The following is a 23097-nucleotide window of genomic DNA, read 5'->3' as shown; positions in this document are numbered from 1 at the left end:
TAGTAATTACGTAGTTACTATAGTAATTTAGTGTAAAGCCGACCCTTGTTTGCATTATGTCTCTTATCCTCTGTTCAACACTGTAGTCACTGTGTGAAAAGAGCTCTATAAAAACGCACTAAACTGAAAATGTGGGAAATGGGGGGGAAAACAGGAAGTGTGACTCACATAGGGGAGCAGACTTGGCTCGCTGTTCACTCCTGACATGCTGATGAGGAAGTGCAGGATGATTTTGAGGTTCTTGGGCCAGCTGTCTGCCAGGGTAGTCCACACGTTCTCGATCTCTGACCAGGCAAACTCGTCCCCGTACTGCAGGACATTATCTCCGTCACCCAGTGCCACAGACAGTGCCCAGCACTGTGGTTCAAGGCAGCAGGGAGTGTTGCCTTACCTTGGCTGTCATAAACATGAGATTGTTGAGCACCATGGTGGTGGCGTGGGGCGAGCCCCAGCCCTCCCCCCTGAGCCAGCGTCGGCTATTGACCATCATCATCTCCCTGTCCCGCAGCTCCTCCTCTTCTTCCTCCTCCATGGGTGCCTCTCCCTGGCGCCGCGCTGACGGTTTGAAGTCCACCAGCTCAATGTTGTTCATCCATGGCAGCAGGTAGTGTAGCATCACCTGACGCCCGCCGGGGTGCGCAGTCTGGATGCGCTGACTAACCTCTGCAGCAGGAGAAGCCAAAGCAGGGTCAGCGGCTGCTGCGAGTGCTGCCACCTAGTGGTCATCCCAGGTAGGCACCGTACATCCGAGATGAACACGCTGTTCTCGGCACGAGCACATTCATGTTTTGTACGCAGAGCTCTGGAACACAGAGCCTGATGAACTAACAGGTGTAAATGTGATGAGGCGAGTGAGCTGGCCGGAAGGACACCTGAAAAAAGGGGCAGCGTGAGTTCTGGGTATGTGCGGGCCAGCTCCTCAGAAAGCTGGTAGTAGGAGACAGAGTAGAGGTGCGGCAGTGGTGATGGCGGGCTCAGGATGCCGTCCGAGCGCTGAATCTCCAGCTTGTGGGCGTAACGGAACAGCTTGGGCTCCAGGATCTGAGGGCAGTGGTACACACAGACATCACCACCATGCACATGGCCAGCACCCACACCAACTGTGTTTGAATATGTGTGTGTGCATGTAAGTGTGACCCTGGCTACTGGACAGACTCGCACCTGCAGCAGCTGCATGGCCACCTGGTAGATGTCCCTGGACGAGTCGGCCGCCTTGAACAGGATGAGATTGAGCAGCACCACAGTATCAGACTGGTAATCCCTGTGGAACACAGGCAGCAAGCATTAGACATGAGCCAGCAGGTGGGGCAGCAGTTAGATCTGTCGCTTAGATATCGCCGGTCCTGGCCTCAAATCCCACCTCCTGCTGTAGTACACTGAATCATGGTACTTACTCCAGATTACTTCACTAAAAAGCACTCAAGTGTACAACGGGGGGAAGTAGTGATCAGAACTGCAGATCCTTTTGTCAGACTAAAGAAAAAAGAAGGACCCTCGGCGAAGACCCACCTGTTGTGGAAGACGTTGGCTATGGCTCTGAAGCAGCCAGCGGCGACTCTGCGCGAGCCCGTATAGCAGCGGTCCACAGCCCAGTACAGCAGGTTGCTCTGGTCAGGGTTAAGCTCCAGCAGCAGCATGACAGCCTCACAGCCCAGCTGGTGCACCTGTAGGGGCAGTGGAGCCCAGGCTAAATGCAGATAGCAGCAGGGGGGACGTGAAGCGCAGTACATGTACGTGCACATCAGGGTGAACAGGTTTCCCTTCCATAATGAGCATGATTCATGGTGAACAAATCTTCCTGTAAGGTGAATTCTCCAAAAACAAACTATCATTAATTGAAATAAAAAAACTCAAACTAGAGGAAGCCGTTTTGGTCCATGTACGTTTGGTTCATTCGGTTGTTGATTCGAAATTGAAAAACAAAATGCGAATTACAAAGCCCTCACTCATTTTTTGATTTAATAATGAAAGCAGAAAAATTTGAAAAACAGCTTTTTGTTTCTGAGTACACACAGAAAAGGACATGTTCATTAATTTTCTGTTTGTTTAATCTTACAAAGTGTAGAAATCAAAATTTCACAATACCAGATATGATGAATGTCTTAAAGTGCACAATATTTCTAATCTAACAAGTATCCTAACCTAGAATGGGCAGCACTGTGGTATAGAGAGTAACGCTGCTGTCAGCGTTGTGGTGAGAGGACATGGGTTCGATCCCCACTCAGTCTGTGTGGGTTTCCTCTGGGTGCTCTGGTTTCCTCCCACAGTCCAAAGACATGCTGTTCAGGTTCACCCATAGTGTGTGAGTGAGAGAGAGTGTGTTCCATTGATATATGGATGAGTGACCCATTGTAAGTAGTGTAAGTCACCGCGGTGAATAAGGTCTGTGGGCTGATAACACTACATAGAGCTCACTGGAAGTTGCTTTAGAGAACAGTGTCTGCTAAATAAATAGCCAGCATGTTCGATGAAGCCACAGATGGATTATGAGCGGAGAACCTCCCTTTTCAACTTTTTAAGGACTATTCTGACTTTTTTGTTCAGGGCTCCATTATTATGATATGTGATGTTTCTACATTATGATAATCGGTAAGGATATTTCTGAGGAGTGCTTGCAACCGGCATAGGGCTATGAGACAACATGCACAGCATGTGGGGGGGCGCTGCTCACGTCATGTGGTGCTTCATGTCACTGAGTCTCAATATGAATTGAAACTTATGTCCTAACAAGATGTTTCCTCACTAAATTATCAGTAAAATTTAATTAAAAGCTGAATTTCACTGAAATTACATCATACAAACAATTTGTGTTGGTTTTACGTCAGAACAAACTGATTTTTAAACAGGGGCGATAAAAAAAGCGCACACACACATTCCGCACTTCAGTGCTGCCTCCTTACCTTGCGATCCTGGGAGTCTAGGATGTTATCCAGCCACTTGTACAGGTAGCCATCAGAAGAGAGCCCCACATTGTCGGCCACTGGGCCGCAGCATAACACCGCTGACATGGCCTGCAGAGGGTGCCACCACACAAGGCATCACAGCAGTGCACAAGTCTGTAGGACAATAACTGCTGAGAGAAAGTGTGTGGGCGCCTGTACCTTGAGAGCGCAGTACTGGTGGCGGTTGATCTGCATGTTTCGGTCACTGTAGCGGTCCAGTGGTGTGAACATGATGCTGAAGGGACCTGCCCAGTGGCTGAAGAGCATGAAGAGGCTGTGCCTCAGACTCTGCTGGGGGAAGATGGACCTGCGCTGATGCACTGAAACACACACACACACACACACACACACACACACACACACACACACACACACACCATGTAAGCACACATCACATACAGATGATCTGTGAAGAGACTCAAAAAAATAAATAAAAAAAAAAAAGAGCTGTGTTGACATCTAGGTGTAAATGACTCCTCTACAAGGGTTTATGATTGATGATGATGATTTAACCGTTCAGTTGAGGCCAACTTTCGGTCACTTTATGGATCATCATTCTCCATGCTTTACGATCTTTCAATCCTTTCATGGGCATGTTCGTGTCAGCCTTCATTATGTCCAGCCAGTGTGTTCATTGACGTCCTCTTCTCATCCCACTGACTATGCCAAGCATTAATGTTGTTTCCAAGGAATTAGCGTGCATGATATGACCAAAGTATGAGAGCCACTGCTTGGTGATTTTGCCTTCCAGTGATATCTTTGTTTTAACTCACTCTAGGATCGCCTTGTTTGTGACCTTTGATGTCCATGGCACGCGCAGCATTCGCCTCCGACACCATAGCTCGAAAGCGTAGATTTTCCTTCTGTCCACCTTCTTGAGTGTCCAGCTTTCACATGCGTACGTCGAGATCGGGAAAACGATTGCGTTGATTATTCGAATCTTTGTTGCGGTGTTAATATCTTTGCTCTTCCAAATTTTTGCCATTCCTTGAATCGTGTTGCGACCAAGGCAATTCTTCTGTTGATTTCTGGTCCCGATTCGCCGCTGCGGTTGAACCCAGCCGTATAGTTGGCAACAGCTACACGCCGGTCCCAAGCCCGGATAAATGGGGAGGGGTGGAGAAAGCAATGGCAAACTACTCCGCTATCTTTGCTGAAATATTTTATGGATCACAACCAAACATAAGGGTTTATAATAAGTACAAATCACCTTAATGTTAAGTAAACGCTTTACCAAAACCCCAAATCACAAACACCTGCAGGACCACCACGGATGGTGGGGAGGTCACCGATTCTGTAGACTGCTGACACACTGAGGTACCAAGGGGCACGTGAAGGTATGACCATGTCAGGGACCTCACTGTAAACAGCGAGTCAGGAGTGTGGAATGGCCCTGTAGTCCTGAGTCCTGCGGACCAGAACTGGAATGCTCCGGATGGCCCACAAACCTGGAACATTCTGGATGATGTTGGCCACGAGGGCACTGAAGTGGCAGCGGATGTCCTTCAGCATGTCGGAGTCCTTGTCGTTCTCGGCCTCCAGCAGCTGCCGCGTTAGGTCCACGTACTCGAGCAGCGTGGAGTTTAGTGAATGCATCTCTCCGTCGAGGCCCCCGCTGGCCCTGGGCACAGAGCAGGCGTGGGGTCAGTGACAGGGTCGGCCAAAGGGTCAGCATTCAAAGCGCAGGCAAAGAAGTGTGACACAGCTTTGTGGAGCTTAGAGAGGCCGTATGTTCCAAAAGCTTCCCTCGCACAACGCGCTAATGGAGTGCAATGAAGGACCGAGGGAAGCCCTCACAGGCCCTGCCTCCTGTGGGTCGCATGGCTTAGCCGGCCTCAAATAAGCTGCTATGTATGTTATGGCACACTCTGCCGGAGGGCGAGCTGTGTGAGGGGTGTCACTCACGTCTGACTGATGACCCCGCCGTCAGCCAGCAGCTCAAATATGCGCACCAACTGGACTCGGAGGATGTCCCGGCGTCGGCGCCGCTTCATGTTCTGCACAAGGGAGAGGGGAGCAGAGTCAGCACACACACACACAGAGCGGTGAAGCACTTCAAAATGACACAAGGTGTCCAGGAAAAGGGCAACACAACAACTTTCTCTGAAGCTCAGTTTGACAAAAGTTAAAAAGAAGAAAGACTTCAAGGAGAAGCTGTGTTACTCCATTCTTAGTACTGGCCTTAAAATATCAAAAATCTGGAGCATAGTAACCCTGCATTGGATAAGTGCTTATTGATAATGAACATAAATGTAACATTAAATGCCAAGCCAGAAGTAATATTTTCAACCAAACATAATGAAATATGTTGGTGCTATGACTGTAATCCAGGTTTATCCAGGAACCAATTATTTTTTTTCCCTTAGGAAATACTGGTAACTGGACCCGGTCTGTGACATCACCCCATTGGGCAATTAAGCCCTTAAGGAGAACTGCGTGTGTACACACACACACACTAACAGCAGTAGGGCTGCAAGGAACTAAAGCAAACACAAACACACACACACGCACACACAACTCCTCCAGGACAACATGGTCGTCTCTACAGTTTGGAGGAGGAACCCCAGTGTGGTCGGGTGGTCCACTTACTTCTGGTCTGCGTTCCAGTGCCTCTTTGATGATTGGGTTTAGTTCTTCTATGAGATCTCTGTTAGGAGACAGAACGTGGAGCACAGACTGAACAAAGGGCAGACATGAACACGTGAAAAGTGCTTTCACCTTCGGAACAAAGACGTGGCATCCCGATAGAGCAACGCAAGGAGGTTGCAAATGGCGCTACCTGAAGGCCAGGGGGCTGGTCCTGCCAAGCCCCAGGACCAGAGACTCTGTGATCTCCATGCTCTCCGAGCGCATCATGGGCACAACATGCTTGAAGAGTGAGGCAGCGGATGGATTGCCAACGATCTGGGAAAGCAAATGACAAGAGGCGTCGAACAACTATAGAGGAGTGTGTCAACTCAACACTGCAAACACACCTAGCGTAGCACGCTCACAGGGGCACGGACCTTGGAGTCATAGCTGTAGCCGCTGTCCGGTGTGGACGCCAGCGTCTCGGGCGGGGAGCAGCGCACTGAGCCGGAGGTGGACGATGAGGACGAGCTGGGGGACGGTGTGGCTGTGCTGCAGCACAGAATCAGGTAGTTCCTCCAGAGCCCCACGTACGAGTCGCCACTGCTCACGCTGTTCACCTTCTTGGCATTGATTGGGCTGCTGTTGGCATTTGGGAGACAGCACGGGTCAGGGGTTCGAGGTTCACTGCTCTAACTTTACGTTCAAATGGACGGGCGTGGTACGCGTACTTGATGTCCACCTGCGGTGAGAGCAGCTGCAGGCGCGTGTACGCAAACATCCAGGCATAGCTGAGCGCAGTGGGGCAGCGTCTGGGAAGGTGTTCTTGGCGCAGGTAGCTGGACAGGCTGATGACCCAGGGGTCCTGGCCCTGTGTCACGTGAGCAAACACCCAGATGTGTGAGGGGCTGACCACGTCAAACTGGTGGCTGATGGGCGAAGAGCTCCACTCGGCCAGCGTCTGCAGGTCAATGCTGCTCGGGCAGTATAGCAGGTTGGTCTGTAGGGGCAGCAGAGAGCAGCGTTTACACTTATACCGCAGCACAGGCACCTCCTACACTCATTAGGCATTTCATTGCTCTGACATCAACTCTGAACTATTCATATCCTTGTCTTACGGGGATTCAGAATGAATGGCAGTGACACATCTTGTATGTGTATGGGATGAATAGGTTAATGTGCACCAAACAGGACTTTGCACTGACAGCAAAATCACTGTGGATTAATTTGAATTTCAAGTTCAATGTAGCACAATGTTAACCAAAAGTGTCTTCAAAAGTGCATTAACCTTTTATTGACTGCGACAGCAAAAAAAAAAAGTGACCTCAGAGTTACAAAGACTCTTGATTCCAGTTATGTTTGTGTGTGTGTGTACACACACTCACCTGGTCAGCCCCTGTCAGGTGTATGAAGCTTTCCAGTACAGAGGCACTCAGGCGGTCCATGACATCAATAGCAAGCTCCTCCTCCCCCTGTGAAGATGCACGGGAGAACTATAGAGCATCAGGGAGCCCAAGGAGCCAGAGAAGCCCATGGGACTGTCCCTCACAAAATGTAAGAAGAGACCTGTGTTGGAACCCAACTCGTTACATGCAGTTACATAGTTACTTGAGACTGGTGCGACCGCACTACTGGAACAGTGACCCAACCACACCCTACTTACCCTGGTGATACCTAGTGCAGCGGCCAGCGCCCGCACTTCCCTCAGCACATTGACGGCAAGCCTGCGGGTGGCTGGTCGACAGCTGCAGAGCACCACCAGGGCCAGCCCCTCGGCCACATGCAGCACACCGGGCATCTGGCAGCGATCTAGGGGCAGCGAGTGGGAGCTCCCGCTGGCCCCGCCCTGCTAACCAAGAGGGACGAGAGTCTGTTAGAGAACTGCCCCCCCCAGGCTGCCAACACTCCGACACGCAGGGCCTCACGCTGTGGCTCACCGCTGCCTCCCCACCCTTGTTGCTCGACTGCACTGCCTGCCTCCACTGGCTGAGCAGCTGCACGAGCATTTTGACGGCGTTGTCGAGCAGCGTCGGGTGCACGTCAGTCACGTCCCGCACTATGAAGTAGACGAAGCCCGAGAGCACATCTTCGCGCCACTCAGGGAAGTCCACCATGAGGGCCTGCAGGGTGGTGAAGGCCAGGCCTCGCAGCTCCTCGTCCATGTGGATGGTGAGTCTGTCAGCACGAGGAGGGGCCAGGGAGGGGGCAGGGGGGTCTCGTGTTAAAGAGCTGTGACAGACACCAATTCAAAATTGCATATTCTTGCAGCATCATCATGAGCTGTGCCATTTATTTGTAATACATTATGTTTCTGATAGGTTTTGCACCATCTTCGTGTCACAATCCACATTTTGGGATGTAACATGATTCTTGTACTTTGTGTTCTGTCCTCAACTTCCTCTTTCCCTTTGAAACCTTTATCATCATAACTAGTGTGACGTGACACTTTACAGGACCACTACTGTGTTGCAGCAGAACTCCATGGCATTTCTGAATTTTTATGTTGTTGATGATTTTTCTGGGCAGGTGTCTTACAGCACCTGGGTGGCACAATGGAACGTGGGTTCAAACCTCTCTTAGTCCGTGTGGAGTCTGCACGTTCTCTCTGTGTCTACATGTGTTTCCTCCCACAGCCCAAACACATGCAGTTCAGGTAGATCTGGGATGCCAAATTGACCTGAACGGGTAAATGAGTGACTGCATGTCTGTCTGAGGCTACCCTAAAATGGACTGGAGTCCCTCAGCAGTACGTCCAATGCTTCGGGGATAGGCTCAGATTCACTAAGACCCTGACCAGGACGAAAGGTAACTGGATGGATGGATGGATGGATGGTTACCCCCCCCATCAGTTGTAATACTGCTCTCAGCGTTCACCAAGCGTGACACCAGCCATGCCAAAACTGAACCGAAGGGAACAGAGGCTGAAGCTCCTCACTTGGCCAGAAGGTCAATGAGGTCCTGTCTGCTCATGCCATCAGGAATTAGTCTGGGAATGGCTGCCACACAGGTACGGAATAGGTCGATCTTGGGCTTCCTCTCTCCCCTGAAACACACAATAACCGCAGCATGAGTTCCCTAAAGCAAGAACACAACCACACCATACGCTACCAGTGGGTCCCCACAGACAGCACATAGGGAGGACTGCTCATGAAGGAGAGCGCTGAGGACCCCTGCTGGGCAGAGCCTGTCCTGAGCTAGTGTGCTGCTGGCTATTCAGGCCTGAGGCTGAGGAACACCACTGAATGGTGCTCCTTCACAGTGCAAAACTCACGTGATCATGTCCTCGGGCTCCTTGTTGGACATCTGCACGTTCGTCATGCTCATGGAGCGGCCCACCTCTTTGTCCAGGTGCCGCAGGATGTTGTCCAGGGCCTTGCGAACTTGTGGGTAGTACAGGGACATGCCTGGAGAAGACCAACATCCAATGACTTCAACCTAGATGGGGCAAAACTGCCAAACACACACGTGCACACACACCACAAGCAAGGCCGCTCATACCCACCTATGACCTTGGCCTCCTCGTCCGTGAGTGTTGTGTTCAAGAAGATCTTCTTGACACGCAGAGTGTTCCCTGAGGGCAAGATGACACCTGTGGTGGGCATGGGCGGCTCGCCGTCCTTCTGCTGCAGGCTATCAGCGATGACCAGGAAGGCCCTCAGACCAATGTTCATCCTCTGCAGAGGGACAAGTCAGAGCCAAGGCCTCGGTCAGAAAGCCACACAAATGGTAAGCCTTGGCAAAAAGGGCCAGGTTGTCAGAAGGATGTACACCTGGGAAGGCCTGAGGGATGAATCCAAGCAAACAGGACAAGGTACAGAGAAGAATTAAAGCTACTGAGCTACTGAAAAGGACTAGAAAGTTAACTGCTATGTCCTAAGATGACCTGTCATCCAGTGCATTAGCATCTTAAGAGTTTCACAATAAAGCCGGCGCAAGTGTAACTTGTGTTTACATTCTGAACCGACAGATGGCAATAAAAAGCAAACGGGAACATGGGACTGCCTTAATTCAACTAATTTCTGCAATTTTTACAGCTCCTGTCTTGTGTTACTGAATTAGCAGAGTTTTACCTAACTGGTAACTAACCCGAGGGGTGACTCCATCATTCAGTGTTTACTGGCTGTGATTCAGTGTTGAAAGGGGCTTTTGACGTTACCAACAAAGTGAATTACGAGAAGACTTGCAGTCCTAGCTGTGTGTGTGAGAGAGAGATGAGGAACGTGTGCAGAGAAACTGTACATCAGCCCACTCTGACTACAGCGCTGTTCCTCAGTGTGTAGAGGGCAATAATTGAAGGCACCTCTGATCTGTGCTGCTAAGCGAGGCACGGCGTACCGCATGGAAGCAAGTTGCGACTCGGCCAACTTGGATGGGGCAAGACGATCCCTCACCTCTGGGTTGATCGTAAATGTCTTGGGGGACTTCCCAACACACAGCAGGTCATAAATTATTTCCTTCATGGCAAAGTCGAGCCGCTCCTGAGACAGGAGGAAGGGGAGGAAAAGAAAAAAAAAAGAAAAAAAAAAAAAAGATTACGAACACGGAGAATTTAGCAGAAATTAAAATCCACAGCAAACAAGGAGGGTTATGGGTTATAATCACAGGAGGAGCCAGTCTCATTTCTGCACCTGGAACAAAGGTCTTTTACCAAACACAAAAGGAACCAACAGCAGTGAGGTGACAAAGATGGGCACAGCTAACAGAGGCACATCATGGCAGCACCGGGGGCAGCAACCTAACAGCGCTCACTCACCTGAGCAATAAACTGGATAATCTTGACGAAGATATTGAGAGGTGTGTCTCGGGGAACGACGCTCCGGGAGCCTTTTGGGAAGAGTGCTGAGACAATGCTGAGGAGGCGGCTGAGGGACAGAGAAAGCCAGGAGACCCTCATGTTGAGCTCATCAAAGCATCTTCCCACAATCCCGCAGGACTCTGGCCCTTGAGGACAAGAATCCCCCGTTACAGAGGGAAGTGCACATACCTCTGAGTGACCGTGTTGCTCTCGCACTTGATGCGGATGATGTAGACCCACAGCAGGCGGTAAAGCGACTCCAGAGCCACACGTGACATTTTGGGGTCCTTGTTCTGCAGGAGAGTGCATGCACACACACCGACACACTCCATCACTGGAGGCCAGCAGAACAGACCCCCTGCGCAGCAAGTCACAGACTAGCCATAGCAGAGGATTGAATGGTTGACACTACAGTTGCATGACAGAAGCAGCACACTCAAACACACCTGGAGTAGCACCCAAAAACACTACTAGCACAGGTTAAATGCTGAATCAGAGTGTCTCAAAGGCCATACACACTGAGTGTTATACGCTTGCTGCATATTTCCCCTGTAGATGTCATAACACGGCTCAGGCGCCCATAAATGGGTTTTATATGCTCAAGAGAGGACACTGGATTGACACAGAGACACACAAAGATAAGGACTACTACTGAATGACAAACTGCAGACAGCTGCAGCCCTCAAGGGGTGTCACATTGAATCACCAACAGGCCTCTGCAAGTTCCCCTGAAAAAGAACAGCAGGAGCACTACAGTTCGCCCAGAAAAAATTTCTGCAATACCCCATTTGTTGTTGTCTCAATGAATGCCATTCCACAAAGACACAAAATTCAAACTCATTGACAAGATGCTAAAGTTGCGTTATGTGGATAACGGAAGCACGCAACTCCTTATGAAATACACTCAATTTACTGTATTTGCTGCTGAAAAGTAACAGGTGTTGAACTAATGAGTGACCAGACCCTTCAGGAGAAAAACACAGCCTTATGCCCTCATCTCACTGCTGTTCTACATATTGCCACTTGTCTTCTGTCTCACCAACATTCAGTCACCTGCACCAAGCACTGCCATCTACTTTCAAGTAACACCTCCACAGTCCTGGTGTCTATCACTGCACTGCGAGACCCTTTGGTCTACAACGTGCCCCACACAGCAAGTCCTCAACACACCCAACACCCCTTCGTTCATTTGAGGCAAAGGTAAGGACCCACATATGAGCAGCAAGTGGCAAGAGAAAGGGCATGGTTTGCAAGACTCCTCCCATGGCACGCACACACATACCAGCAACAATCCTGCTCAGAGAAGAGCATTGCCTCACCACACCCCACACAGGACTGGGCATGTTGCCCTGGTGGAGCAACGAGAAGACTCACCTGCAGCGTCTCTATCTGCTTTCTGATACTGTTGTTAGATGGCATCTAGGGCAAGTGAATGTGAGAAGGGAGAAAGGAGAAGACAAACAAAAAACAACAGGAAACACAAAAGAACATGAGGATGTTGGGCAACATGCAGGTTAGAACAGAGCCATAGCAAAATAACTAAATAAATAAAATTAAAAAATAAAACAAAACACTTGGGCATGAGTAAACGAACTAAGGAACGCCCGAGGCCCAGCCAACCAGCGGTTCAGGGTGTGCTTGTCATGTCCAGATTAAGCAGAGAGCAACTGAACAGAAGGGGGATGAAAAGAGGACAAGGAGAGATCCTCCAATCAAACACAGAGTGACAGGAACACAGCAAGCAAGAAGAATTCAGCCAGGGTTGCTAAAGTAGGGAAAGACGCAGAAGAAAGTTTTCTCCTTGGCACCACTAGCCTCACAAAGCAGCAACGCTCTGACTTATTCCTCCCTAGATGACTGCCTCCAGTCAGGAAGGTCATCCTTCATGCCCTCTACTCAGTGCGTTCTGAAGTCATGGAGGTCAAATGCAAAAATCAAAGAGGTCAATCATGTGATCATTACTGATAAAAGCCCTGGAAATCAGCTTTTTGCAGGGAAACCAAAATCACAGAGTACCACACAGCACAAATCACACCACTAGATCATGCCACACACCACCACACAGCATGAGGAGAACATGATTCACATCTGATAACTGATTGGCCTTTCACTAGTTATTGAGTCCTTAGTATTCCAGGAAAAACGTGATGTGACAGGAGTTTCAAGCAACAGAGGAACAGACAGTAAGTCTCCGCACCCAGAACCACACCCTGTACCACGGGCTAGCAATGCATTGCACTCACCTACACCACATTAGCCTGCTAGTCCAGCAAAGAGTACCATATCAGTGCAGCTACAGGACAATGACCACACCAGTGTTACTGTATTGTCTGTCCCATAAGACACACACAGCATATTCATAGCCCGCACTTTCCTAACTTTACCTTCAGGTGGGAGAGGCAGTTCTGCAGGAAGATGTGCCAGTTGTTGATGAAGAACTGCTTCTGGCTGACGCACAGCAAGCAGGTGACCAGCGGGTACAAGGCCTACGAGGTAAAAGGGGCGTGTGTGAGAGAGAAGGCCTTCCATGAGCGAGGGTGTGCAAAGAAAACGGAGAGCGGAAGGACTAAACCGCAAAGCCACAAAGAGCTGACCCTGTGCAGGGCTGCCTGGCAGCCAGGCGGGGAAAGAGGGTGCTTGCACCCAATGGACAGCATCCCAGGTTGTTCCCAGAGCTATGAGTTGAAAGAAGCATGGCCAGCCACTGCCAGACAATACCCCCATAATGGTGTGCGGTAAATAATAAACTCTGCTGTGCTGTCACTCTTCTGAGCAGTGAATTCAAAGGAACACTGGGAAATAGAGGAAACAAGGTCCACGGACTGCATGTCTGGAGGAATGCTGCACCATATCACCAAACATGCAGAAGAAATAAATGGGCAAAAGTTCATAACTGTGAGCAGTGTCAAATGTTCTACAGAAAATGAAGACAAATGTGACACACAAAGAAAAGTAGACTGGGTACCAGAGAATGTTTCTTTCTAGAACTCAGGTCAAAAGTTGTCTGGTAGAGCATCTCCACAAAGCTCTTCAGACATGGCACGTTGACCTCATTCTTCACCGCCTGATGGTGACAAAGGGAAGGAGAACTAAGATGTAGCTCAGGTGGGTACAGAAATAAGAGATGCTCTCAGAGCATTTATCAGGTTTTCCTCCCCAAAAGAGGAGTCATGTCATACAGTCTGTGTGCAGTGGTCCTGCTTACCACGGTAACTACAGAGTTTGGTATCCATGGTACCATACTCACAGCAGCCACAGGAATGAGAATCTCCACAAAGAGACCAGCCAGTGCGTGTTTGATGTCCTTGTCTTTGACCTCGAGGAAGTACTGCGCACATTCCTGGAGAGAGAGGGACACATCCAAATGATGACTGAAAGCATGCCCATCCAGAGTCCTGTAAACACTACCGAGAACCACAAACACACCACAAGTGGACTCAAAACACCCTACTCATGTTCCAGCAAGCAGAATGCCACTGCCTAGTGGTGGTGCACAAGAGCCCTTTGAAGTCCAACATGATCCTGGCTTCCAGAGCAACGCAGCAGCAGCCAAGGTTGAGCTGACCTGCATGAACTGGAAGGAGGCCTCAAAGTCCTCCACGGGATACATCTTCACTCGGAAGAACTTCATGCCCATGATGAGGCTGATAATGCTCTGGATCACGTGTGGACTCTGCTCCTTCTGTCGCAGCTCCTTCAACTCTGTCATGAACTTTTTCCTCACTGCTTGGAACCTGCATGTAAGAGGAGATTTTGCATCACCTGGAGTTCCTTGACCAATGCATTTCCCTCAAAATTTGCTGAAACAATACAGCTATTAAAAAGGGATAAACATAAGAGGTGGACACAGAAAACCCAGCTTGGACTGGTTTTGTCACACAGTCCACCAACCCATGAATGGCCTGTGCACCTGAGCACAGCCCACACCTGGCAGAGGTGGGGCATGGAAAGACTGTTACAGGGACTATTGAAAGCAGTGAAAATGCCAGATTACTTTGATTGTGTGAGAACTCCTATGACCTCTGCGTAGAGGTCAGCGATGATATGGACATTGCCCGTGTTTGGCCCAGAGTACCTGTGCAAAACAGAGATGTACAGTTAGCGCACCTGCCTTTACATGCGTGTCTGTGAAAGGTTTCTGACAGCAGCTCTCACTGAGCTCACCTTTAAATTTGACATGTGGAAGAAATTGTGCATAAAGAAAAAATAGGCTGGAGAAATGTGTCTCATCAACCAAAAAACCTCATTAAGATGTCAGTGACACACACACACACACACACACACACACACACACACACACACACACACACACAAACTCATCCAAACACATGCAATGATAGTGAAAGCAATGAAAGCCAGAGTTCTATGCAAAGTACAGTTCTAATGCTAGCTATGCGGAAGGTGTGTGTGTGAGCGCAAGTGCATGCATAGGCAAAAACGGACTCACCCTTCCTTGTGTTTAAAGTGCTTGAAAGCCAGGTTGAGTACTTCATGTATTAAAGTGTCTGGCACTGGATGGAGAGGAATCTGCCAAGTAAACATTTAATCAGAGTGCTGATGACCAGAGGGAGTGTCCCTAGCCCAGCTCGCACCAGTCACACTGCCCCCCTGGAGCTTGCTGCCTGTCATGCGCTAGGCATCCACATGCTAGCTGGACACAGAGATACTGAAGCAGCAATTGCCATGGGAATGGAGGGCATGTTTACCAGATTTTACGCTCAGGGACCAGGATCCTAAGATAACTCTTGGTCTTTCCGGTTCCCGTGATATAAAGACAACGATATACATTTACATTTATCTGATGCTTTTCTCCAATGTGACGTGAATCTACATCACCCAACTGTACAGCTGGGTAACTATTACAGGAGAAATTTAGGTTAAGAACCTCACTCAAGGGTACTACAGCTGGAATGAGGCTCAAACCTGTGACCTTGGGGTCCAAGGGCAGCAGCTCTAACTACTACACTACCAGCATCTTGATTTAATACCAATCACAGATGTTAGCCTGGTGATCACACTGGTTGAATCCTTTTTACTTTTGGCAAATTAAACGTATTTTTAACCAGCAAATTTTTTAGCGATTCTGAAGCTACACTCAAGCTACTGAATATACAATAAGAGTGATGGACTATGGTACACTCCATTACTATTTTTAATTGTTTCTTTTGGCATAGTTCTGTTTCACTCTGACTCAGTGACAGTAGATAATTCTTCATTCTTCTGTGCAACTAAGAAAAATGTTAATCTGGCTCTGGCAACTGTTGTTCATGCAGTTACGAAAAATGTCAAAAGGAATGAAAACATCCATTTTTGGTGTGAAAATGAGAAGTCTGTCTCAGTGTGTAATTAACTACCTCATTTACCACATCCATTGCAATGGTGCGTCTGGGCTTTTCCCTAGGACTGCTGGACAGGAACTGAGAATCTGTGCAACCTCTGCTGGACACTGGCTGTAGGACTGCAGCCTGGACCATGGAGGTATACAGCCAGTGCGTGGAGGCCTGCAGCACGATGGAGGAGCCCCACGAGGAGAGCACACACTCTCCCAGTGTGTCTCACTGACTCACTCACCTGTTTCAAAACCTCCACAGAAACTAAACAAAAAATGAAATCTATGGCCAAGTCCCTTCGTTCCAGTAGGTAGTCTTTGTCCCGATGCTGCTCATCACTGATGGACAGAGACAGAGAAAAGAGCATGTAAGGAAGTGGTGGGGGGGGGGGGGGGGGTTTGATGTGGAGGCAGGGCAGACACCGCTGCACTCACCCTTTGGACTTGGTGCTGGAGCGGGGCCTGTACTCATAGGACTCATCCTCGGTGCCGCTCTGGCGCCGATACCAGTCGAAGAGCGTGCGCAGCAGCGACGGCAAACAGTGTTCTGCTATGGAGCTCATAGAGCTTATCAGCTGCAAGAGAGCAGCGAACACAGGGCTGACACGCTTTCTCTTCTCAAACACGCGCAAGAATCATCACAGTTCAACGTGTTTTCGGGAAGTTGTGACAGATAAACAGACTCTCTCTCTCTTTCTGTACAGCAGGGGGTAACACTGAGTGATGAGTATGACAGAGAGGTAATCAATAATTGGAAAACAGTGACTAAATGACAATGATGAGAGGTATCCCATGACAGACAACTCATTCCAGAGAGCAACTGTACAGAGTGAATGAGTATGTGTGTGTGTGTGAGAGAGAGGGAGAGAGAGATGGAAGGTGTCAGTGAATTATGTAACAGCTCAGTGCCCTTCTGTCCAGCTGCTGACACAGACCAGCATGTGCCAATTTAGTGCTGAGGATGACACTGCAGTCCTAAACCCACTTGGCCGTAACACTCTCCGTAGGGCTGGCTGTAGCTGTAGCTGCGTGCACACACATTTAGCTGCGCTTTCTTCCAAAGTGACTGACCACGTTAAGGTGATTACAATTATTTACCCATTTATATATAGCTGGGTCACTTTACTGGGACAAGTCATTGTAAAGGGTACGTACCCTTTAACCTGGGAATCAAACCTACGACCTTTGGGTTCAAAAGCAGTAGCTCTAACCGCTACGCAACCAGCTGTCTCGCACACGCATGCACACACACAGAATGGCCAGGTGGGACAGTGAGGACAGATATAAATATTGCGGCGCGCAGTGCCGTGAGTTTGCATGGGGCGAAGGAGGACGCAGAGGCAGCGTTCATCTCAAACGTTTTATTCAAACACCGGCCAAGGAAATAATGCTCTCGGTTCAAGGACCCCATTTCCTCCAGGACCTGTGCTTCTAGCCAGCCTTCCCAGCCTGCTTAGTGCCCCCAGGCTCTCTTCCAACACACTGGCAAATACAGTCACCCCATCATTTCCCCCAGTGGTTTAACATGTTATTTACAATTTACCCATAAATCTGTCTTGTCACTGTCATTCTGTCTGTGCTGTGGAAGTCTCTGTCACCAAGACAAATTCCTTGTATGTGTGAACATACTTGGCAATAAAGCTCATTCTGATTCAACTATTTACATTAAGCACATCTTCCCACACCGGCATCCCGTCCTGGGTGTGTCCCCTCCCCCTCCAGCCTTACTCCCTGTGTTGCCAGGTTAGGCTCTGGCTCCCCACGACCCTGTATGGGATAAGCGGTTCAGACATCTTCCCACCTAAAAACCAGTAACACGGGTTGTTACATTATCATATCGTCTATGACCGAAAGATGACAGGGACAGCAGACCCACCTGATCAAACTGTGGATCTTCTCCCCTCTGGAGAGAGCGGGACAGTGGCTTCTCCTGGACAAAGAGAAGGGAGCAGGTGAGCAAGGCAAAGGGAAACGCAGAACAATGGCTTGTACTCCTTAGAGAGGCTGCGTCTTCACATGTTTCACAATAAGAGTATTTTCAAAACGTCCCTCCAACAGGTACTCATAACAAGGTCATTGGCCCCAGAACTGGTCACTTACATTTTACCCTCTGGGATGCAGAGTAAACACGGCCATCTTTCCCGAGCATCCCAGAACATTTTAGCACAAACAACGCTGAAAGCTTTAGTATTCCCAGGAGAAGCATCATTTGAAAGAGCATCTGTGAAACTGACATCAACAAGCAAATGTAAAGAAGGGTTTTTCTCTGCTTTTGAAGAGTGGAGAGAAGTCAGGGTGTGAGGATGAGCTGGCAAGTGACAGGATGCTGCTTCTTGAAGGCCACTGAAGGGGGGCAGGAAAGGGCTTCCAGAGGTACAAAGAAGAATCAATCAAGAATCAGGGTCCACTGTGGTACTTTATTCCAACAAGACCCATCTGTCCCAACACAGGCTCAGAGGGGACAGCGCTACTCAACAGGACTCCACCTCTCCCATCATTTCACAGCAGAGATGGGCAGCACCTCAGTACCTGCACCGCCCAGGACAGAACCCTCACAACTTGTTACACTAAAACTGTGGAGCTCAGAGAGCGAACGTGGCCCTAACAGAGGGCACCTTGTCAAGCTGCGGTGCACCAAGCAAGCAACAATTGTGTCGTGTTTGCGGGTCCCGCTGCCTGCTGGAGAAATACCAAATGTTGGAGAGCTGTAAAGGTTCAGTCATCATGGAGACAGCAACTGCCTTGCTGAGACAAGGAAGGCTGCAGAAAGCTCTGAGAAGCCCAGGAAGCAGCTGTTCAGTCCCGATTAGCAAAGAGTTTCAATGAGTACGAGAATTTTTTCAGAACCATCCGTCAATGTGGTCCAGTGGATGAGCGGGAAACGGAGGGGTAGGATTGTCTTGTTTCCTAGATGACTGTTGGCACTGTATCACACTGTGCCCCACTGCAAACTCTCACTTCTCCGCTGTGCAAATGCTGTAAAGACTCCTATCTGCACTTTTTGGCCAGATCAGTCACACTCAGTTCGGTTGCTCATGCCAGCAGCTGAACGCATGCACGCAGCTGTGTGCATATGCCAAGGACGCTGGGAAGAGATGCCACCCCAGTTCATACATACAGTCACCTGTCACTTAACATCCAAGATACGTTCTGTCCCATAGGATGTGAGGTGATTTGGACGTTGTACAAACATCATATATATGTTATACAAGCCTACTATGGTATACTGTACCTATCCAAGATTCTGTACTGTATTTCAACTAATACAGTACTGTACTACTGTATACAGCTATGTAATAAAAAGGCTAAATAATACACATAATACTGTACTGTTGCCACTGAGAATTATGTACTGTACTGTTATAAGCCTGACAGAGCAATCGCTTTGTTTATATAGGATACACGTTGTGGGAAGATGCACTATGGCTGCTTACGTCTGCTACGTCCTGTTAACCAATCAAGATTTTTCAACTCTATTATAACCTTATGGGACCTCAGATGTGCACGTTTTTTTTTTCTTCTAATCGATTTTGATTTCATCATGGCCCCAGAGAAAGTTAAAGCTTAAGAACAAACTAGCATAAAGTGAAAGAAGAAAGAAAGAAAAACATGCTCACAATGAGGGAACTGCACAGCGTCCATAAGTACCCGGTCAACGCTGAAAGATGAAAGGGCAAAATATCCAAAGAGTTGGACAGTTTTCGAAGTCCATCCCTCTTTTGCATGTGAAAGGACTCAATGTAGTTAAACGCAATGGAAATATCACCTTGAAACACCACATCAGTCAAATTCCCATATGCAAACTGCAACAAATGAGCGACCTGCAGGAAAAAGGCCATGTAGGTCCCTCCAAAACCAGACAAGCACTGCATGGAAAAGGCCTCTACAACGGTGTGTGGGGTCGCTGAGGTAGACCAGCAGCACCAGTGCCAGTGTTCTTCGTGCAAGTGGTCACAAGACAAAACGCAGGACCAGCAAACAAAGGGATGTCGCTGATGCTGTTCGTCTGGACTATGGAACAGCAGTTCCTTGTTCTTTACAGCCCCACAGGACAGTGGCTATGCTGCGTTCTGATTGGCTGTTGTTTCTGAACAAAGGAAGCAAAATAAGAGGCGTGTGCACTGCTGATCACTGGCTTTGTGGAAAAAAAATGGGCCTGAGACGGAGCTGCCCGAGAATGATGACCGACAGCGTGAGGAACGGTACCATCTTCGATGTGGCTTCACCTGCCCCACGACGCCCCGCACCCTCCACCGAGCAGAGGCACTGACACCTGTAACTCAACCTGCGCTCGGGAGGAAGGCGCTTCCTGCAACCTTTGTTGTGAGCGTCCTCCCAAAAATTGACACATTAAGTACGTGCTCGTCATGATGTGTGCACCCAGTCAAATTGCACTGGGAGAATAACCCAAGAAGGGCTGAAAGAGTCATCTGTGCCGCTGCTTTGACTCCTCAACTCACGCAGTCACATCTTTCAGTGTTTGGAAGAGCACTGAATAGAGGAAACGTCCACATTACCGTTCATACAAGACGAGAGTGGGCCGAAGTGCTCTTGCTGCAGCCATTAGCGCCGTACGGCGCTGCAGCACCGTAGAACTGTTGTGGAGACACCACACGAAGAGCTTTGTCCTCCCTCAGCACGGGGAGCCTCATTGGGGCAAAAAGACCCAAACACTGACGACCAGAAGGCAAGGATCAGCACTCTGGGCAAAAGACGGTCTTCTCCATGCCCCAGGATTCATCACTTCACATCACCACAACTGTCCACAGTTACAGTAACTAATGAGAATAATCAGAATGGACTGTGCAGACTCACCAGAGGCTCAGCCATCACCACCTCGATCTTCTTTTCGGCTTGTACAGCAAACTCGGCAAATAGGCTCTTGATGACATACTCGCCAGGCTTGAGCTCGGGGTCGATCGTGATACTCGACATGGCCACGCTGGGCTTTCCCCAGGGTGAGGGGTGGCCGGCAGGGAGACGTCGTCTACTCACGGTGCTGACCGGGGCTGAGGCTGTGGGTCATTTGGGGAGGGGGGGCAGAGAGAGAGAGACAGACAGACAGGGAAGGAGGACACTGTGAGACCACACAGAAGCAGCATGGTGGTGAAACAACTACGGCTCAGCAGTAGGACTCAAACGGCTTCAGCATCCCCATGTCTTTGATAACAGACACCCCAACAACAACCCCTCAGGCTCAGAGGGGAGTGACAGGATGAGTAGTAGTGAGGACCCCCCCTCACCACGATGGAAAAACCAGGAAGTGAAGTGTGAGTAAACATACTGTGGCTCCCAAGGTTGTCTGCTCACTTTTTCCATGGCTACACCTTTGCCTCCAGCATTTGTTTACTCCTCGTTGGGCCACTGTGTTTGCATGCAGCTGAGCGCGCGCACGCACACAACCCAAGAGCTTTGTGACCTCTGAGCCTGGATACGAAAGAGAGGGAGCAGCGAGTCACAGAGGGGGGCCTGCAGGCCTCTACATCTCCTGTGGTCCAGCAGGTCCCACATTCAGGAAGGGGACAGCTCCAACTACACAGGGGTCCCCTGGAACACCCCCCGCCCCTTTGTTTACCATGTTACACAAACCCCCTGACATCACAAAGGCAGTTTTCATGGGCCAGTGGCTGGCCTCCCCCCTCCCTCTGGTTATGCCCAGCCAGCCAATCTGCAGTCTCGGTGCGTGTCCCTCCCCCGGCTGCCCGGCCTACACTGCTCCAACTTCTTCGTTGAAATGCGAGAAACCAAACATTGTTTGTACTTTTCCACTCAGCAACAGGGTGGGGGCTGGGGTGCGGAATGCAAAGCATCCGCCGCCCTCTTTGTGACCACTGCAGGACAGCAGGAGGATGCTGACATACTGTAGACAGCAGCAGGACAGAAGCACAAGGAGGTCACAGTCAGAATTGAAACACAGAACACATGCAGTGTCTTTCACTCTCTCTCCCCCACACACACACCCCTCTTCTGCTGTTCATGGGACAGCACATGTGACTGCTGCTGTAGTAATCACTGAGTGAAAAAGGACACCACACAGGCCTCATTAAACTGATTATGAGTGCGACACAGGTCACATCACTGCCAGGTTTCCCCAAAGGCCAGACACACTGTGGTAAAACAGACAGGGGCCCGGTACTGGCCTGTGGTGTGACACGATCGGAATAAAGCAGAAGTGAGCCCAGACTGTTGATCACCTGATGAGCCCCATAAGGTCAGGCCTACAAAGTCAGAGTGTCCCGCGCTGCGAGAGCAGAGCAGTGCAGTGCAGTGCAGTGCACAGCATGATAGAACCTGAGGCTGACAGAGCAGTTGGTGAACACTGGCTGGGGCCCTTTAGGCCCAGATGATGGTACCGCTCACTGACATGCGCGCACGCACAGTGCTTTGTCACTGCCCTCACATACACGGCTGTGTCGTCCAGCGCACATGGAGGCGGAGGGAGACTGCAATGCAGCAGCGAGCGGATGCAAACAGTAAGGGACGGGTCTCATCGTGGTCCTGCATTTTGTCCAGCGGAGACCAAGTTGGACCTATGAGACAGCCCACTGTGAGGGCTTTTTGCTCTTATCTCATGGTTCTGTTAATGTCACTTTTGTGTACTTTGCTGCAAGGAGTTTTAAAAAAAAAAAAAAAAAACTAAAAAAAAAAAAAAAAAAAAAAACACCCCACAAAACACTGTTCACAGCGATTGCGGTACATCTTTGTGGTCCTGCTGCCGATTCACGATATGCTCCATCTCGCTGGGGGCTGCGGCAGCTGCCGGGACGGAAGAGCGGCACTTTACAGGTGTACTCGGCTCAGCCATCAGCCTTCATAAGGCGCTCTGGTCGCCTTAAGTGCAGATCCCCAGTGGTGCAGGGGTGAGTCTGTTGTGCTTGTTAACAGGGCTGCAGGGGCTGTGGCACCACATGCGTCACGGCTGGACGATGGATTTATGGTCCAGATACTGTGCTGACTGCTCTAGGCCCCAAGGCGTTTCCCACGCCATTTTGCCTGCTGGCATGGACACAACATGTGATGTCATGCTACCCACCCTGTGGTCACAACACTCATTTGTCCGGCCCGTTTACTCCCCCCGGCTGTGACCTTACGGAAGTCCCCTCATGATCAGTGAAGTGTTTGTATGTGCATGTGTCTACTACAAAGCCATAGGGCTTCTTGCCCCCAACAATATTACCACTGACAGGGTGTCTAAGGAAGACCCACCATGTATCCTGGACACACAGCAAAGAAGGGAGACATTACTGTCCTATAGCTTTTGCTACACTGCTACCTGACAGCAATGACCCACTGCTGCCCCCCAGGAGGGGGACATGAAAGCACTACCACTCATCCACATCCACTGATAGGAAACTGCAGCTAGAGAGGAACACAGTGATTAACCAAGGTGCCCAGTCATGGTTTAAAGCATCCACTGAGTAAACAGTGTTACTTCACAGTAAAACACCATCCCACCTTATCCA

The 23097-nt window shown here is 49.6% G+C and overlaps 1 protein-coding gene across 5 annotated transcripts in view; it reads right to left on the bottom strand.

Moving 5' to 3' along the window:
• Positions 1 to 23097, bottom strand: part of fryl (furry homolog, like) — a 49590-nt gene that overhangs the window by 17072 nt on the left and 9421 nt on the right. For 2 of the 5 annotated variants that reach the window (XM_029254807.1, XM_029254808.1), the window contains exons 2-34: positions 20450 to 20649; positions 17511 to 17564; positions 16070 to 16209; positions 15877 to 15973; positions 14753 to 14832; positions 14300 to 14380; positions 13871 to 14039; positions 13553 to 13645; positions 13271 to 13369; positions 12690 to 12791; positions 11680 to 11724; positions 10495 to 10598; positions 10264 to 10372; positions 9902 to 9988; positions 9013 to 9184; positions 8782 to 8914; positions 8446 to 8553; positions 7448 to 7685; positions 7174 to 7359; positions 6896 to 6982; positions 6242 to 6510; positions 5948 to 6152; positions 5722 to 5846; positions 5532 to 5589; positions 4848 to 4939; positions 4391 to 4563; positions 3102 to 3262; positions 2901 to 3011; positions 1510 to 1664; positions 1162 to 1261; positions 873 to 1041; positions 392 to 663; positions 169 to 309 (exon numbers count right to left, since the gene is read on the bottom strand). In XM_029254807.1, the coding sequence (XP_029110640.1) occupies positions 169 to 309; positions 392 to 663; positions 873 to 1041; positions 1162 to 1261; positions 1510 to 1664; positions 2901 to 3011; positions 3102 to 3262; positions 4391 to 4563; positions 4848 to 4939; positions 5532 to 5589; positions 5722 to 5846; positions 5948 to 6152; positions 6242 to 6510; positions 6896 to 6982; positions 7174 to 7359; positions 7448 to 7685; positions 8446 to 8553; positions 8782 to 8914; positions 9013 to 9184; positions 9902 to 9988; positions 10264 to 10372; positions 10495 to 10598; positions 11680 to 11724; positions 12690 to 12791; positions 13271 to 13369; positions 13553 to 13645; positions 13871 to 14039; positions 14300 to 14380; positions 14753 to 14832; positions 15877 to 15973; positions 16070 to 16209; positions 17511 to 17564; positions 20450 to 20649 (4415 nt within the window). The remainder of the gene's footprint in view (positions 1 to 168; positions 310 to 391; positions 664 to 872; positions 1042 to 1161; positions 1262 to 1509; positions 1665 to 2900; positions 3012 to 3101; positions 3263 to 4390; positions 4564 to 4847; positions 4940 to 5531; positions 5590 to 5721; positions 5847 to 5947; positions 6153 to 6241; positions 6511 to 6895; positions 6983 to 7173; positions 7360 to 7447; positions 7686 to 8445; positions 8554 to 8781; positions 8915 to 9012; positions 9185 to 9901; positions 9989 to 10263; positions 10373 to 10494; positions 10599 to 11679; positions 11725 to 12689; positions 12792 to 13270; positions 13370 to 13552; positions 13646 to 13870; positions 14040 to 14299; positions 14381 to 14752; positions 14833 to 15876; positions 15974 to 16069; positions 16210 to 17510; positions 17565 to 20449; positions 20650 to 23097) is intronic. The other 3 variants (XM_029254806.1, XM_029254809.1, XM_029254810.1) reach the window with 2 other exon arrangements.

The sequence above is a fragment of the Scleropages formosus genome, chromosome 9, assembly GCF_900964775.1.
Source record: "Scleropages formosus chromosome 9, fSclFor1.1, whole genome shotgun sequence".
NCBI classification, from domain to species: Eukaryota; Metazoa; Chordata; class Actinopteri; order Osteoglossiformes; family Osteoglossidae; genus Scleropages; species Scleropages formosus.
This window is presented reverse-complemented; position numbering and strand designations above follow the sequence as displayed.